This window comes from Martes martes, assembly GCF_963455335.1.
Source record: "Martes martes genome assembly, chromosome: 5".
Lineage (NCBI taxonomy): Eukaryota > Metazoa > Chordata > Mammalia > Carnivora > Mustelidae > Martes > Martes martes.
The window spans coordinates 165,558,601-165,577,188 of NC_137892.1; the positions used below are offsets into that span (position 1 = coordinate 165,558,601).

Sequence of the window (18,588 nt, forward strand, 5' to 3'; positions counted from 1 at the left end):
AGAGCAGCCCTGTGTGCAGGAAAGTCTGGGGCCCGGGCGGGGCTGCGTTCAACCTCTTGCAAGGCAAGGAAGGGCCGGCTGCGGCTCTGTGGGAGCTGGCAGGAGGCACAAGTCTCCCAGGTCAGAGACCGGGGCTCATTGCTCACCCCACGGCAGGTGGTGTGCCCCTCCACGTGTCTGTGTCATTCACTGTGTCCCCGAGTCCCAGGGGAGTGACCCAGACAGCCCCGGGCAGGTGCGGCCGTGCAGGGTCTGCAGCCCGGGAGTCCCAAGGCGGAGAGCCCCCCACTGGCACGGTGAGCGGCAAACAAGCCGCCCGAGGGAGAGGCCCCCCTTCCCCCAAGTCGCTCATCCAGACACAGCCGGAGAGGAGGCGCAGAGAAGGGTGGTCCCCACACACACAGGCCAGGGCGCGTGGTGCTCACGGCAGACCACTGCCCCGGGGGGAGCTCAGCCGCAAAATGATGCGGGTGGCTCTGGGCGTCTGCGAAACGGTCTCACCGGGCCACCGGACGGAAGAACAGCGGGCCAGACGCTGTCCCTGAACGGACGCCGTGTGTCCGGACCTGCTGCTTTCCGCCGGAGCCTCTCGGGACAGGCTCCCAAGACATCGCTGGGGTGGCTGGCAGTGACGGGCGGGAGGGGCCTGCTCGGGCTCTGAGTTTTGAAGCAGACGAGCATCAGACCTCTTTAGGACATCAATAACTCAGATGAATTACGCCATCATAAATGCCTCAAAAACTCATTATCTCAGACCCTGTTCTTGGAACAAACACAATGAAAGCAGGAACTTTAGCTCGCTCGCCCCAGAGGGTCCCGCACACAGAGCACGGTGTGTCGTGAGGCCAGCGTGCTCGCCAGCGGGGACCCTGTCTGGCACGAGCAGCACGCCCTGGACCCGGGCACAGATACGCGCCGCCCTCCGCGTCCCGCCCTAGTCTCAGTGGCACCACGGGGCAGGCCCACGGCAGCGGCATGGTGCACTCAGGGACATGCCTACTTTCTGAGTCCCGCCTCTCGAGCCCTCCCCGCCGTTGTCAGGTGGTGGCCGCTGTCCCGGACCTCTCGCAGAGCCTCGCTCCCCCAGGGGCAGGGAGGGCAGCCCGGGTGGCAGATGCAGGCCCGGCTTCGGTCGCCCCTGGAGGGGTGCAGTGCACACACAGGGCCTCGCGGTCACATGCGCGCGCTCACCGGACAGAGCTGCATCTCACACACACACACAAAGGCCAACAGTGGGACTTGCTGTGGGATCCCCGCCGGAGGAGCCAGGAGCCAGAGGCAGCCCCGGGGCACAGCATGGGCACAGCGGGGGCACAGCGGGGCAGCTCCAAACCCCGACACGCCCGCCCCCACGGCAGACCGCACGCCCGAGTGTCCCGAGCGCCCCTGGGCCACCAGCAGGACCCTGTCCGGGGAGTGAGGGCCACCGGTCCCCCTCCCTACTCTGCAAGCCTCCTGGAGGCCCCTGGGGAAGGGGGTCAAAGCCGCACACTGTGTCCATCGCGTGCGGCAGAGCTCGAGAGTCCTCGCGAGGACGGGCTTTCCCTGGGCGCAGAGGGATGTGGTGCTCGCTGAAAACCGTGCGGACGTCTCAGGCCCCCATGGGCACTTCTGGCCGGAGGCCTCCCTCCACGCTGACCTCGCCGTCTAGTCCAAGTGGGGAAAGCGGCCCAGCGCCGTCCGGAGAGGCGCCGTGGGCTTGCGGGCGGGCAGGGAGCCCGCGGCCGCAGACCCGGCTCCGCTGCTGTGGCCCCGGCCCCTCGCGCGCCCCGACGGCTCCACGCGACCTGCCCTGGCTCTCGGCGTCCCATCAGGCGCTCCTTGCAAGGAGCAGAGACCGGCCCCTCCACGCGACCGCGCAGCAAAAGCAGAAGACGAGATACTTTACTGTTTCTGAACGGGCTTCCGTCTCTTGCGGCCGGCGTACAGGCACTCCCCCGGCGGGATCATCGTCTCTGGCCCTGGGGAGGAGACGAGCGCACGCGGGTTACGTCCAGGAGGCCCCGGCCCGCACCGTCCCCAGACCCGCACACGCCACGGCGTCAGCCGCGGCCTGCTGCGCTCACCGGGGGGTCGCCACACGGACCCCACACCGGGGTCCCCCGCCCGCATCAGCAACCAAACCAGGTGACCCACAGAGCCCGCCCGTGGGAACCCCGCATACCCTGCTTCCCTCAGCGGGAAGATGCCGCAGGGCGCGGGGAGCACGCCCGGCCCCGGCCATGACGGCTGCGCCCCGTCTCCAAGCCCGACCTGAGGACCCGAGTCATACGCCCGTACAGGGAACAGCGCCGCGCTCCCACAGTCGGTTCCTAAAGGGCTTTCGGTAGAGAAACGGCCTGAGCCTGTCCTCAGGAGCCAGACACCGTGCCACGGGCGCCCGCGAGCCAGACGCACGGCTGCGGGGCCACAGAGCGGCTGCTGCGTCGGGGTTCTGAGGGGGCTGTTCCTCCGGCGAGGGGCTGCGTGCGTCCTCGCTTGGTGGTGTTTGTGGCGGGTCTTCTTCCTCTTCTCAGCCCTCCCTGGTAGGGCCCTGTACTTCTCAGCCAACAGGCTTCCTCTTTCGTGTGTAAAATCTCCCACTCAACTCCACGGCCCTGGACTTGGCCCACAGCTGCCCCGAGCCCAGCTGAACACACCCTTCGGCCTCCACCAGCAGGGCTGCCCATGGCGCCGGGGTCCAAGAGGAGGTCCCCAAGGACCAGCCCAGGATCTGTGCCCTGAGGCTGGTAGGCTCACCCATCACCTTAGGGAGGGCACCAAAATCTTGATTTTTCCATGCAGGGAGGGTATACGGGCCCTCCCAAACATCCTACGGACCAGCGTGCAGTGACCACTCACGGCCTGTCACTGGCCAACAGACCTGGACTGGAGCTTAGGAGCCCTCACCTGGCCTCAGGAAGAGGGGGCGTCAACACAGAATGTCCACCCTGAGTGTGAAGAGGCACGAGAATATCAGAAGTAGGTCACGAATGTGCTTTAAATATAAGAAACACACCTTGAATATAAAGACCTAAGTAGGTAAAGTAAGTGGATAGGAAAACATACGCCATGTAGTCAGTAATCAAAAGAAGCTGGGGTCCTTATGAGCATATGAGACACAGTAGGCTTAAGAAAAAGGACTATAACCAGGGACAACAACATTCCTTTCTCAGTAATCAATAGAACAAGTAAACCAAAAATCAGGAAGGCTTGAGAATATGTAAACAGTCACAGACTTGAACCGACGGACATTTACAGAACACCCCACTCGGCGGCAGCAGACCACGCATTCTTTGCACATGGAACATTCATCAGGATAGACCAAATGCTGGGACTTTGAACAATCCTCAACAAATTCAAAAGAACAGAAATCATACAAAGTATATTTTGTGACAATGATGTGATTATACTAGAAAGATATATGGAAGATGCCCAGATATTTGGAAAGCAATCCACTTCTAAACAACCACAGGTAAAAGAGAACATCTCAAAGAAATTTAAAGCACTTTGAACTGAATGAAAATGAAAATACAACATATCAGATTTTGTGGGACACAGCTGAGCAATACTTTGATGAAAGTGATATTATTAAACATTTATATGAGAAGAAAATAAAAGATCTCAAATAATGTAAGCTTCTACTTTAAGTAACTAGGAAAAGAGAAAATAAATCCAAATCAAGCAGAAGGATGGAAGTAATAAAGAAGAAAAAAATCAATGAAACTTAAAACAGAAAAGTAGAGAAAACTCAATGAACCAAAAGTTAGTTCTATGAAAAGATTAATGGAATGGATAAACTTCCAGCCAGATCAAGAAATAGAGAAGACACAAATGACCAGTATCAGGAATGAAAGAAGGATCATCACTACAGATCCCACAGACATTAGAATGAAAATAAGAGCATACAACTATGAACTGACCTGTTTCCCCCACCCCCAAATCCATATGTTGAAGCCCTAATCCTTCAGTGGAGGTGGGGCCTTGAAGGGAGTGACTACAGTTGAATGAGGTCATAAAAGCAGAGCCCTGATCTATTGGAACTGTTGTCTTTATAGGAAGAGGAACACGGAGTCACTGCAAACCAAGAAGAGAGCTCTTGTGGGAAACCACATCAGCAGTGCCGGGAAGACGCGACCACCACTTGACCTGTGAGCCGGACTTGGGTACTAGGAAGCTCTTCCTCCCCCTCCCCTCTCCTTGGATGTGGGCTCCCCTCGCCTTTCCTGCTCCCTGCAGCTGCTCCAAGGACACAGTCTTGAGATGTACATGATGCATGTGACTGAGCCTAGTTGAGGCCTCTTTGTAGAGACGACTTCTAAGAGACGGCCAGCGGATACTGGACCCACTCATCTTTCGCCACCTAAGACAAGCCTTTGCATGTAATTTCTCTTGGCTTACTAAAACTGTCACCTTCCCACCTGGAGTGGCTGCCTCGTTCTTGGTCTCTCCCGCCCTCCACAAACAGGGCCCAATTTCAGATCACACCTGGGAAAGCACTGAGAAGCTGGCAAAACCAACCAGCAAGTACCTGGGTCTTGGATTTGCAGCCTCCGGAGCTGTGAGGAATAAATGTGTGTTGTTTAAGCCCCTAGTATGAGCTTCTGTTGTGGTAGCCCAAACACAGAGACAAATACTAACCCCACAAATCCAATAATTTAGGTGAAATGGACCCATTCCTCGAAAGATACAAACTACTCAATTTACTCAAGAAAAAAAAAACAACTGGGCGCCTGGGTGGCTCAGTTGGTTGAGCGACCGCCTTCGGCTCAGGTCATGATCCCGGACTTCCAGGATCAAGTCCCACATCGGGCTCCCAGCTCCTTGGGGAGTCTGCTTCTCCCTCTGACCTTCTCCTCTCTCATGCTCTCTCTCATTCTTTCTCTCTCAAATAAATAAATAAAATCTTTAAAAAAGAAAAAGAAAAAAAAAAAACAACTGTTTGATCCTGTATCTATTTCAACAATAAAAAACAAAACAAAACAAAAAACACTCAGGCCCAGAAGGTTTCACTGGTAAATTCTACCAATTTTAGAAAAAAAATAATAATACCAATTTTCTGCAACCTCTGGTAGAAAATTGAAAATAAAATCGAAAATTGATAATTCGTTTATAAGTTCAGCATCACCCTGATCCAAAAACCATACGTTTCAAGAAAACTACAGACTGTATCTACCATAAACTCCATCAGATCTCAGCAAATATAACCAGCAATACAACTAGGGCCGAGCAGCGCGGCGAGCGAGGGTTGACTGAGAGTTCACGGCCACTTCAACATCCCACAAGTGGTCACTGCAATTCCCTACTTTAATAAACTAATGAAAAAATACATACGATCCTCTCCTACATGCAAAAAAGTATTTGACAAAGAAAAGGATTTGAAGGGAGCTTAATTACCCCGATAAAGGGCTTCGACAGCAACGCCTACCCGAGCGTCACACCTGCCCATGAAAACCGAGCTCCTCCCGGAGCCCACAGGCCCTTCGTCCCGCTTCCCACTCAGCACCACGTGCGTCCTCGACGGGGCAGCGAGATGAGGAAAAGCAGCGCCGTGACGGTGGGGAGGGGAGAGACAGAACCCTGCTCACAGACAACGCGACTGTTCCTACAGAAAACCCCCGGGCGTTTACGAAGACAAATCTCTTACAGTAACCGAGCTCAGCAAGGTCGGAGGGTAAAAGGACAATACGCCAAAGTCCAGTGTGTCTGGAGACCGGCCCTGAGCAGCCCGAACAAGGGCTTTAAAGAGTAGCTCCATTTACAGTAGCACCAAAATAAAACCGAAATTCTGCAGCGTTTCAGGACACTATGTGTATAACCGGGGCTCCAAACGATAGGAGGTCGCAGAAAAAGAACTGGATAGAAATTTATCCAAACATAATGAAAACTGTAAACTTACAGATTCAAGAAGATCAATAAAGTCTCAGCACAGAAACATTAAATTACAGCAAAGTCAGTCATAATCAAATTGCTCATAACCGGGACCTACAGAACAACCGTAAAAGCCACCACAGAAAACAGCCACCGGGTGCGAAGGGACACGGGTAGGACGATGGCCGCCGCCTCGTCAGAGAAGCACAGAGACGGCGGAGCCACGTCTTAAAATCCCACACCCTGGGAACACAGCTTTCCAAACTGAAGGCTGGAGACTTTTCCAAACACACAAAAGCTGAAAGACTCGCTCACCAGCTGACCCACGCTGGAAGACATGCGAAGGGGTGTCTTCAGGCCAGAGGAAAACGATACCAGATGGTAACACGGGTCCACCAAAGGGAACAGGAGGCACAGGAAACAGAGCTGCTGGGTACAAACCCAGGGTCTGCTCTTACTGTTTAACTGTCTCTGAAAGACAGTTGTTTAAACAACGATGACCACGTGTCGTGGGGTCTGTAACGTGTGTGGAGGTGAGGGGTATGGAAACTGTGGCACCTAGGCCAGGAGGGGGGTCACGCAAGGGCCCGGTGGCAGGTTCCTCCCTGTTCACTGAGTGCTGTGATGGTGCTCAAAACTCGTGCCAAGTACCCAGGAGTAAGAAGCTTCTGATGCCAGGGCTCAGATGTGTCTTTTTTCCTGCCCTCCACCGCCAGAGGCTACAAACTTAGCGAACTTCTCCCGCCCCCTACCCCCGGGGGCTGAACCACACCCTCTCCAAAGAGCCCGGAACCCCAGCCTTGGAGAGGGATCCCCATTTCTAAGTGCACTCTTCCGGCTTGTTCACCCCGGGGTGTCCTCCACTGTCTTCTCGCCTTTACGGTCCATCCACTGTTGGGTTAATACTTCTAGAAGTTCCTCAATTCAAACAAAAAATTAAGCTAAAAATACAAAAAGCCGATTTTTTTTAAGCCTACCTGTGTCAGAGTTACGTACTAAGAAATGACACGTTGGGGACACACCTGCGCCATCTGGGAGCAGAGTAGGGTCTACATGAAACTGGACCGTTTGATACCGATACTGCGTCTGTGCCGCTCGATGAACAGGCTGGGCTCATTATAATCTTCTCTCCAGTTTTGGTAAAGATTTGAAATTTTCCATAAGTTTTTTAAAAAAGCATGAAAAAGAAGCAAAATGTGGCATAAGAACAGACACGCTATCATGCCGAGGCCATTCGATGGGGAAGAAGAATGTTGTCCCCAGACGGGTGAACGGACGTCCCTGCCTCACACCGTATGAAAAAATTAAAGAAATTTAGTTAAAGACCTTTGTGTGAGAGGTAAAATGATAAAACATGGGGCTATATCTTCATGACCTTAAATTTGGCAAAAGATTCTTCGATGTGTCACTAAAGGCACAAATAAAAGACTTTTTTAAAAATCGGACTTCGTCAAATTTTAAAACCTGTGCTTCAGAGGACACCATCCGGTCACAGAACAGGAGAAAACATTTGCGAATCATGCATCTGCTAAGTCTACTGTCCAAGACGTATAAAGAATTCTGACAACCCGACGACAACAAAAAGAGAAACGGCCCCGTGGAAAATGGGCAAAGGACCTGAGCAGACATTGCCCCACAGAAAACTTGCGAAGGGTGACCAGACGCCCGGGAGGGCCTCGCGTCCTCAAGCGCTGGGGAGACGCGATCAAACCCGCAGCGAGAGCGCGGCCGCTGTCCCCAGGCCGGCTCAGGACAGAGCAAAGGCAACGACAGGTGCTGGTGAGGACGCCGAGGGACAGTGTGGCAGACCCCCCGAGAGGCAGACAGAGGCAGCCCGGCAGGTCCACTCCTGGCCGCGCGCCCAGGAGGACTGCGCACACACACACACACACGGCATCGTCATTCACGGCAGCCGCGCGTGTAGACGACCGGAAGGCCGCCCGCGGGTGAGCATCGCTCGGGAGCCCCGGCCGACGGCGCCCGCGCTGGTTCCGCCACCGGCAGGGACCGGAAAACCGGTCAGCGGTGGCCGGGGCCGGGGAGGAACGAACGGGAACGACCGTCGCGCCGGCAGAGAGCGTCTGTCTGGGGTGAAGGAAAAGTTCTGGACGTCACCGGGGTGGGAGGTGCCCAGCTCTGGGGATACCCTGAACGAACGCGCCGAATGGTACACTTAAGAGGCTAATTTTAGCTGACGTGACTTCTATCCGAGGGTAAACCCAGGACACAAATTTACACATAAACGCAGGTGAAGTTTCTGGGGTGCTGAGAAAGGGACTAGCAGGGGGGCAGCGGCGGGAGCGGACCGCAGCCGTCTGCGGGCAGCTGCACGCGGGGAACAGACAGCAGGGGCGGCTGCAGGGGCGCGGCGGGCGGAGGGGGTTCCGAGCGGGCGGGGACCGTGTGAATAGTGACGCTGTGCGTGTCTGTGGGCCAGACTGTCTGAATGCATGTTTCCGGTTCCCCGGGGCACACGGCAGGAGCCGGGCGCGGGAGAGCTCTGGGGCGCGTGCAGGGAGGTGAGCGGCGGCTGCCGCGGGAGCAGGAATCCACGGAGAAACGCTTCCGCCTTCGCGGCCTCGTCCTGTGCCATGGCCGCCACACCTGCCCTGCTCTGGGCACCCGGGCCAGACCCTCGGTGGCCGGAGGCCGGGGAGCAAAGCCATCCCAGGCCTGGCCCCAGCTTAGGCCCCGGGAGGGGCCAGGCACGCAGCAACCTAGAGTCACCCGTGAGGTCGAAGGTGAAGGGGACCCCATCCCCAGCACCACCGTTCCCCGGATGAGCCCTGAGCCTGGAGCAGGGGTGGTGGGGGGGGGGCAGATGACAGAGAAGATGAGGAGGAGCCAGCGCCGTTCCTGGACCAGCTGACCCTGACCCTTCACCCCTTCACCCCAAGCTCTCTCCTCCACACAGGAGCTGGGACAGGGCTGAGGCTGCAGGGTGTGCCCGTTCCACAGCCTCGCACCTTCTGCCCCACAAAACCGAGAAGTCCCTTGGTGTCTCCATCTCAGAGCTCAGAACAACCCTAGAAACACAGTTCATGGTCAGAAGCAGCAAGGGCAGGTAAACCGTCGCAGGTACCCCCACGGGGCGTGTGTGGAAGAGATCAGAGGGGCTGCGCATCGACCCGCACGCACACCACCACAGGCCTCGCTGGAAACCAGTCTGGGTTCCGTGTGTGCCGAGGTTTCCGCCCTGGGAACCCTACAGACAGGTGGACATTACGGCAGTCGGATTGCTCCATTTTACCAAATACCTGTGCATTCTCCTCAAAAAGACGAAGCCTCCACCGAAAGAGACAGAATTCCTGGAAGCAATGCCCCCAGGACACAGGTCTCCCCCTCAGGTGCAGGCAGCGGACGCCCCGTTGGGAAGTGGGGGCAGGAGACCCTCCGCGCAGGGCTCCCGCGGCCTGCGGCTGGCCTGGGCCAGGGTCCCCCCTGCAACCACGGACGGTGCTGGGCTGGGAGGCAGAAGGGGACCTGCAGGCATGTGTGGGGCCCACCAGGGGGCTTGGTGGCCCTCCCTTCCCCGCTAAACTCTAAGCAGACTGGGTTTCTCAGAGAAACCTGAGCTTTTACTTAGGAATCACTCTCCAGGGGCTCCTGGGTGGCTCGGCTGGTTAAGCGTCTGACTCTGGATCTCGCTCAGGTCTTGACCTCAAGGTCATGAGCCTAAGGCCCCCGTGGGGCTCCGTGCCGGGCGTGGAGCATCTTTAATGGGCACGCACTGCTGTGGGACCACACCAGGGGTCTGAGTCCAAACTCCAACTCCGCCTCAGAGTCCTTGTGCCTAAATGAGGGGATGCCAGCCACGGGCTGCCGGGGGGCCACCGCGGGCGACGTGGCGTCCCACGGGAGGGCTGCACTGCCTGCTCGCCACTCACCACGAGCCGGGCCGCCTGCTCATCACCGTGGGGTCTCCACCTAATGGCCGGTGCCAGGACTGCCACCGGGACGGGGCTCCCTTCCAGGGGCCTGCAGAAGCCTAATGGCGGACACGGGGTGGAGGTTGTCCAGGCTTAAGGGCCGGCCTCTACCAGAGACCGCCTGGAGCGCCCCCAGGGTGAGTCAGCTGCTGTCCAGGCCAGAAATCCAGGTACACAACTTTCAAGGACCCAGAGCTTGGGCACAGATGTCCCAGGCACACACTCACGTTCGGAACCCCTCAAGGACCGGCTGTGGCTGGTCCAACGGAGGCCATGTGTAGGTCACAGGGGCTGCCCCCCTGCACCCCGTGCCACGATGACACTCTGGGCGGCCAAGGCCGAAGGTCCGCTGTACACTCCCAAAGAGGGAAGAAGCCTCCAGCGCCCTGGAAAGAGGCAGGAGGAAGGACCCCAGGAAGAGCTGCCCCAGGCCTTCGATCTCTGACCCTGACCGGTCACCAGCCCTGTGAGCAGCCCCTTCCCCAGCTGAGTCACGGTGGGAACACCGGCCAGCAAGTCGCAGATGGCCGGGGCCACTCACAGAGTCGCCGCGATCGGGGATTTGGGGCCACTCAAATTAAGACTTTTGGGGGGGCGGGGAAATAAAAAAGGAAACTTTCTTGGTGCCGCCGACCGAAACCCAGCCAATTCCTGGAACACGGGCCCTTCCGCGCTTCCCGAGTGTGAGAACCGAGCCTGGGGCTCCCCGCCGGGAAGGAGGGCGCCGGGCTGTGCGCCCCAGCCCCGGGCCCCCAGCCCCGGCCCTCCTCCGCCCGCCGCCCTGCGGAGGGCTCGGGGGGCCGTGCCGAGCCCTGGGAGCATCTGCGCACGAAGGTTCTGAAGGACACGGGACCGAGGCCGGAACCAGCGCAGCGGGCCCAGGGCGGTGGGTCACGGGCAGGGGCCGGTGGGGGAGGGAGACCCCGCGAGGCCACGAGCAGTCGGGCGACCCGCTTCCCTCAAAAGTCCCCTTCCGGCGCTCAGGTGCGCCCCGCGGGAGGGCGGCTGGCTGGAGCCCCTCGGCGGAGCGGGGGCCGGCGGGGCGCTCCGGGGTCACTTACCCGGGCCGGCGGGGCGCTCCGGGGTCACCTACCCGGGCCGGCGGGGCGCGCCGGGGTCACCTACCCGGGCCGGCGGGGCGCGGAGGCTCAGGCGCACCCGCGGGAGGAGCCCGCCCGGGCCGGGAGCCGTGGCGGCGCGGCTGCCGGCGCTCGCATCTCCGGGACGCGGACCCGCGGCGGCCGCGCACGGACCGCCCCACCCCGGCACGCGAGCCCGCCCCGCCCCGGGGCCGACCGAGCGCGGGAGGCGGCAGGGCGCGCGCGCATCTCCGCCCCGCGCTCCGGGCCGCCCTCCGTGCGCGCGCCTCGCGCGGGTCGCGCCGTGGCCCGTCGGGGCCCCGAGGGCTCTCCCGCGGCCTGTCCGCCCCCGGCCGCCTGGTGCCCCTCGAGGCCCCGGGCCCCCGGCACGCGCCCCACCCACCTGCGCCGGCCGAGGCCGAGCGCGCACCTGCCCGCGGGGCGGAGAAGCGGGGCGCAGGCTCCCCTCGCCGGGGGCCCGCGGCCCGACCCAGTAGGTGATGGGAGGAGAGCGTCTCCCGCGCCGCGGGCCGCAGGGGGGCTGTTGCGGGAATCAAAAGGAGCACGAGGTTGTGCGGGCTCGAAGATGCCACAAAACACGCCGACCCGGAGCTTCCCGGGACTCTCAGGGTCCACCAGACGGGCGCGCGCAGCGCACACCCTGCCCGGCCGACCGGGGGAGAGGCGCGGGCCTCCTCCCTGGACCTCTGGCGGCCGCTCCCTGTCCTCCAAGGCGCGGAGGGTCGTGGGGCCCGGCCCTGCTCCTGCAAGCGTCCTGACCTGGAACCGACACCCGGTGATCTTGGCCTCACAACCTGAGGTCCCCGCCCGACGCCCGAACGACCCCGGCCCGCTCCAGCGCCACAGTCCTCACCCGGGCCGCCATGGGGTCGCCTGACCCCCATCCCACGTGCAGGCCCTGGGTGGTCTCCGGGAGCAGCCCCTCATGCAAGCGCCACCGCGCATCCCTGCAGCTAGTCCTGTAGGGGCTCCTGCACCCGCCCCCACCATCGCAGCCAAGGGCGTTCCTCCAGGGCACCCACCAGGCTCTGAGCAAAATCCTGTCTCCTCAGAAGCCCCCAATATCTTTCTCTTCCTGGAGTCACTGATGTCCTCTGAATGAGCAAGCATGAGTGCCTCAGGACCTTTGCACTCACTGTCCCCTCAGGGAAATGCTCTTCTCTGGATACTCACAGGAGAGCAAACCGTTTCTGCGTCAGAGCGAAGACCCACAGCAAACCAAGGCCACCACCGTCCATCTCCTCTGCCTGCTCTGTCTCCCTGGTGCACACCGCACCTGAAATCACCGCCGGGGAACAGGTAAACTCCCCAGGTCTGTTCACCTCTACCCGGGAAGAACACGGTGCCCGCTGCAGAGAAGGCGCTCAAGCTTGTGGGCCTTGGGGCGCTGCAGGGCTCGGTTCGTTAGGTGGCTGCCTTCCACTGAGGTCATGATCTCTCGAGCCCCACATCGGGCTCTCTGCTTCTCTCTCTCCCTCTGCTCCCCCCGCCCGCTCCTCTTCTCTTTCAAATAAATAAATACGATCTTCATAAAAACGTTTGCTGGGGGGGCGCCTGGGTGGCTCAGTGGGTTAAGCGACTGCCTTCAGCTCAGGTCATGATCCTGGAGTCCTGGGATCGAGTCCCACATCCGGCTCCCAGTTCCACGGGGAGTCTGCTTCTTCCTCTGACCTTCTCCTCGCTCATGCTCTCTCTCACTATCTCTCTCTCTCAAATAAATAAATAAAAATAAAATATTAAAAAAAAAACAAAAAAACGTTTGCTGGGGCCCCGGGTGGCTCAGTGGGTTAAAGCCTCTGCCTTCGGCTCGGGTCATGATCCCAGGGTCCTGGGATCGAGTCCCGCATCAGGCTCTCTGCTCAGCAGGGAGCCTGCTTCTCCCTCTCTCTCCGCCTGCCTCTCTGCCTACTTGTGATCTCTGTCAAATAAATAAATAAATTCTTTAAAAAAAAAAAAAGTTCACTGAGTGAATGGTGTCGTGTCATTTTTTACACAGAGCAACTTTTGTAACGTGCATTATGGACAGAAAAGATTTGGGTGAATAACTGAGGTTATAGGAGAGTGTCAATTTTTTTTTTTTTACTTTTTAAAATTTTTTAAAAAGATTTTATTTACTTACTTGAGAGAGTGAGTGAGCATTAGCGGGGAGGTGGGGGACAGAAGGGGAGGGACAAGCAGACTCCCCACTGAGCAGGGAGCCTGATGCGGGGCTCAATCCCAGGACCCTGAGATCATGACCTGAGCCAAAGGCAGACGCTTAATGGAATGAGGCACCCAGGCGCCTCTTTAATTACTGTTCAAAATTTCTACAATCCCTGCACATATTTGCAAAAAGCATGTAGTACTTTTGTACTTTTTTGGGTAATTCTTTTGGTTGTTAAATAAAATAAGTAAGCATGTGTATGATTTCCGGGGGGGGCACATCTTGCAGAGGTAAGATGGGGGGGGCCCTGGGACCCAGGAATGTGGGCAGGACACCTGTTGGGTCCCCACACCCCAGGTCTGGAGCCCTCTAATAAGAGCTGGCACTTCTCCTGCACGGGAAGATGGCACCCCCACATCCCAGGGACCCCTCTCTGTTCAGGCACCTGGCACACCCACCTACCCGCCAGGACTGGCAGGAGTGAAACACTTTACTGCTACTTCCTGGGGCAGGACCAGCACAGGTGGTGCTGCATGGTCCCTGGTGTAGAAGAAAAGCAACATCCAGCTTCCCCTCCTTCCCTGAAACTGCCCCTGATGGCCGGAGCCACCCACCTCCCCAGGCAGTCCATGCTTGCGAAGAGCAAAGAGCATCCAGGCTCTGCCAGGGGCCAGCAACTTGCATCAGTCTTGTACCCGGCTACAGCCCCATAGCTGACCCACTATGGGGGCAGAAAAGAGGAGAGAAGAAGAGAGCCGATTTGTGACCATTTATTTCCTGACCTATTTCCTGTAATTTATTTCCTTTCTCCTACAACCTCTCCCCACCCCCCACCCCAGCCCTGCCAGCCCCAACTAAACATGACTCATTTGCTTGGTTTTCTTTGAACTATTGTTGTCCTCCACATCCTTCAGCAGCTCTGAAAAGGAGCCTTCCGCAGGGTTCCCCAAGTGAGGTCGCGCCCGCGTGGGCAGACCCGCCACTCGCTGCCCCCTCGCCCCGGCTTCCCTGGACCCGTCCTCCTGCTAGTTCTGTCCAGAATCTCGGCCCCCCCTCTTGGTTTTCTCGCTCGCTTCCCCGCACGCATCCTCCAGGAGCTTCCTAGGTGTCTTGAAATCTTCGTCTACCTTTACAGCTGGTGACAGAATTCGAGGTGGAAACAACCTTCCCTCCACACATCTGGGGAGGGGGCTGTCTCCTGCCATAGGACTGCCCTCTCCCCGAGTCTCGGGAGCACCTATGCCTCCCTGGGAAGGGGGGGCTCTCCTTGACCCTGGGCTCTAATGCCCCTCGGCACAGCCCTGTTCCTCTGTAGTGCCCTCCCAAACCAGCCCTACCCCTTTAGGTCTGGAAAATGCCCCCTTTTTGGAAATTTTCTCCCCTAGAGTTTTCTCTGTTCTTTAGCTTTTCTCCCATCTAGATATTCTATTTTTCATTTTCACTCTGGATTCTTACAGAATCGGGCCTTTTTTAAACGGATGCAGGACTTTTGGTGGCCTCTGAGTTACTGGCTGGACGTCGTTCGGGCTCTAAGACGTTTCTTCCGGTGCCCGAGTCGCTATTTCACAACGGTCACGTGAACGTCGCTGCACCCGTCCGAGAGTGAGGCACTACCCTCGATGGACCTGTTCTCAGGGGGTGGGTTTCTCTGGCTTCCTGCCCGGGAGGTGGGGGGCCTGCCTGCAGGAAGCCCTCCCTTACCCCCTGCCCATGCCCTCCTGCACCACCCGCACTCCGGCAGCTTCTCCCTGGAACCTGGGGCCCGGCGTCTCCTGAGCCACGAGACCCTGAAGCTTTGTTCCCCTCTCCGGTTCTTATTATCATTTGAAGGCGATTTGAAGAGGAACTTTGCTCTCTGAAAACTCTCTGAACTGTGAGCAGCTAGTTTGATCTTTTTTTAAACGAGGTGAGGCCCAGTCTGCCTGGTGTGGGGTGTCACCCAGTGGGAAGGCTGGATGGGTCAGCTGTGCCCTCTGTGCTCCCTTGCGGCTCTGCGTGAACAGGGCGAGGTCCAGGGTGCCTGTGTCCGAACTAAAGCCTGACCACCACTTATCATGCAACCTTGGCCAAATTATGGGCCCTCTATAGGTCTTCATTTTCTTACCCAGAAAACAGAGAACTACAGACAGATGGAACAGAGAGCCCAGAAATGACCCCTCATATATGTGGCTCATGACGTCTGACAAGGGTGCCAAGACCATGCCGTGGGGGAAGGACAGTCTTGCCAGCAAAAGGTGGTGGGAAAAATGGATGCGCACGTGCAGGAGAAGAACGTTGCACCCCTACCCAGCACCACACGCAAAAATTAAATAGACCGAAGACCTGAAATGAGAGAGAAAGCGCTGGAAGAAAGCCCAGGGGAAAGCCTCATGACACTGACATTTCTCCAAGGACGACACGTGAATGGCCAATAGCATCCGAAAAGAGGCTTCATGTCACTCGTCATCGGGATATGGAAGCCAAAGCCACGGTGAGATCCCACCTCACACCCAGGATGATTACGGCCCAGAACAGTGGCTTCTGGCGAGGACGTGGGGCGGACGTGCTGAGGGGTGAGGAACGGCACACGGGGACAGGGAACGAGGGACCGGGTACCGTGGGCTGCCGGGGCGGCCGGCCTGCCTCCCCTCACCGAGGCCAGCTTCCCCAGAGGTGCTCTGCCTGCTCCCTCCCAAAAGCCTGTGTCTAAGTGGACCCAGGGCTCGGCTGGAGCGAAGTGACCAACGGAGAGCTGCCCAGGTCGGTCTTCGCCCCCTTCCTGCCCTCAGACTGTCAGCTGCCTGCTCTGGTTTCTCTCTGTACCTGTAGCACACACCGGAGTGTACCACGTCCATTCCACACCGGTGTGCCCCTGGGGTCAGGCGCTGCGGGAGGCGCCCAGGGCGGGTGTCCCTCCATGGTGTGACTGCGCTGCCCCCGTGTGGCCGAATGAGAGCTCGCGGGGCTGCATGTGGCTCCCAGGGCAGACATCCAGGTGGGCGCAGCCTGGACGGTGCTGGGACTCGGGAAGGTTTTCTCCCGAACGTCAAGTGGCCTGGCTCCCCACTGGAGCCCCCAAACCTCTTAAGCCCACCCGCCTCCTGGGCCTTCCAGAAACACAGCCACATACCCACCACCGCAAGACACCACAGCCGTGACTTGCCGCCCAGGTTCCCCACTGACCACCACCTCCCAAACTACCCACTCCTCACTGCACCTCCACTGACCGGACGCTTGGCTCCCACGGGGAGGGCTGGTGCCACACACCTGAGTGTACCCATGGCACACACCTGAGTGCACCTGTACCACACGAGTGTACCTGTACCACACCCGAGTGCACCTGTATGACACACCTGAGTCTACCTGCAGCCCACACCTGAGTGCACCCGTACCACACACCTGAGAGCATCTGTATGACACACCTGAGTGCACCCGTGCCACACACCTGAGAGCATCTATATCCCACACCTGAGTATGTCTACACCACACACCTGGGGCACCTGGGTGGCGCAGCTGGTTAGGAACCCAGCTCGCTCATGGTTTTGGCTCAGCTTATGATCTCAGGGTTATGGGATCAAGCCCTGCATCCAACTCTGTGCTGAGCATGAGCCTCTCTCTCCCTCTGCCCCTCCCCTGTGTTCTCTTTCTCCCATAATCTAACATGTAAATACTACAAATAGATACTGATAAATCCTAATAAAACAATTCTAAGTATTTCGAATTCTAATATATTGCAGTAAGATGTATCTTAAAAAGTACATATACACGCACACACACACGTCCCATACCTGAGCACCTGGGTTCCTGCAGCACACACCTGAGTGCATCGTGGTCACAAACCTGAGCGTATCTGTACTGCACACCAGAGAATGTCGGTAGTGCCCTTGACTGCCCACACCACATGCCTGAGTGCATCTCTACCGTGCACTTGGGTTTCTCTTCCCCATGCTGTGAGGCACTGAGGAGCCCACACTTTCATTAGAGGAACAGCCCCTCCTTCCTAACCAGAGAACACGAGACCCTTACCCATCCCCACTCAGATCATTTCTTTGCTAAAATTCTGCATGCTCTTCCTTCCCCGCCCGGACCCAGGAGCGCAGGGCTCATCACACATTTACACAGTTCGCTCTCCGTGGCTGACACAGCGAGGGAACAGGTCTCTCCGAGTCCGCTGTGTGGCCTCCATGCAGCTGAAACACAGCCGTGCACTGGGGGCAGGTGCCTCGCCAAGGCTGAGAGCTGCTCTGAGGCCAGCTTGAGACGGGGTCTGGGTGCAGAGAGGAGGGAGGGGCTCCCGCGTGCACAGGGCGGAACGCGCAAGGCTGATGGGCTGCCCTAGAGGCCATCCTCACTCCAAGCTTGAGGTCTCTGCGGGCCTGGGTCAAGGGAGAAAGGAGTGCAGCATCTTCCAAAGGCACCTCTTGTAGCCACGACGTAGGGAAGGGGAGCGGGCGGGCAGCAGAGGGGTGCATGGCTTGGGGGTGAGGACATTAGCTGGGAGACACTGAGCCCAAGATGTCTAGGGGAACCCAGAGAGAAGCCACCTGAGCACCTGAATGTGTGTGCCTTGGGGTCTGACAGCCTCTTGGGAGTCAGAATTTGGGATGTGGGGTCAGATGGTGTTCACTGAAGTAGAGCTTGGGGTCACGTGCTGGTGCTGTGTCAGGAGCACGTTGATGCCTGGAGACGCACCGAACAGGGGCAGAAATCCCCAAAGACACCTCCCCGTGGGCCACCCCTGCTGAGCTCACAAAGCCAGGCCACGAGCCTCACAGATTCACAGATTCTTTTTTTTTTTAAAGATTTTATTTATTTATTTGATAGAGAGAGATCACAAGTAGGCAGAGAGGCAGGCAGAGAGAGAGGAGGAAGCAGGCTCCCCTGGCTGAGCAGAGAACCCGATGCGGGGCTCGATCCCAGGACCCTGAGATCATGACCTGAGCCGAAGGCAGAGGCTTAACCCACTGAGCCACCCAGGCGCCCCAAGATTCACAGATTCTTTACCCCAACCCTACATACGGCCATCAGTGGTGTCCTGACCTCTCTCATCAGATCCCAGGTAAACCCGGACATGGCTGCCTCCCAGCCAGCACAGGCCCCCAACGAGACCCCCGTGGGGCACCGATTTTCGGATGTCCCAGACCCACTTACAAATCCCTAAACACCATTCGAATGTCTTCACAACTGCTGCCCCAAATTCTGGTTTGGGGAAGCACACTTAGGAAAGGAAAGAGGCAGGAAACAGCTGAAAGTGATGCCCACGAGGGAGAGGGTGAAGCGACCGGCTGTGCGCGACAGGCGAAGCGGATGACCACTCCGGCTGCCTGCACCCCACCTTCACGTTGGGAAACCACAACTGACAGACCATCGCGGGACAGGCCTCGATCATCGTAAATAACAGAAACCCACACACTTCCAAACCAAGTCTGGATTTCTACGTTCAAAGAAGTCTTTATGAAATTTAACCTAAATCCTGTCACAAAGGACACGGTACCCTTGGGTTTCCCTTCAGAGGAGTCAGGTAGGCGCCCAGAGGGCATCCTGGACCCCTGCAAGCTCCCACGTGTACGCATCTGAGGCAGACCGG

At 58.1% G+C, this 18,588-nt stretch overlaps 1 protein-coding gene across 1 annotated transcript in view; it reads right to left on the reverse strand.

Moving 5' to 3' along the window:
* AHRR (aryl hydrocarbon receptor repressor) overlaps positions 1-10,996 on the reverse strand; it is a gene marked incomplete at its 3' end in the record, with an annotated part of 76,323 nt that extends 65,327 nt beyond the window's left edge. Inside the window, exons 1-2 of the mRNA XM_080804821.1 lie at positions 10,905-10,996; positions 1,889-1,961 (exon numbers count right to left, since the gene is read on the reverse strand). Coding sequence (XP_080660947.1) covers positions 1,889-1,950 — 62 coding nt within the window. The 5' untranslated portion in view covers positions 1,951-1,961; positions 10,905-10,996. The remainder of the gene's footprint in view (positions 1-1,888; positions 1,962-10,904) is intronic.
* Between the last annotated feature and the right edge of the window lie 7,592 nt (positions 10,997-18,588).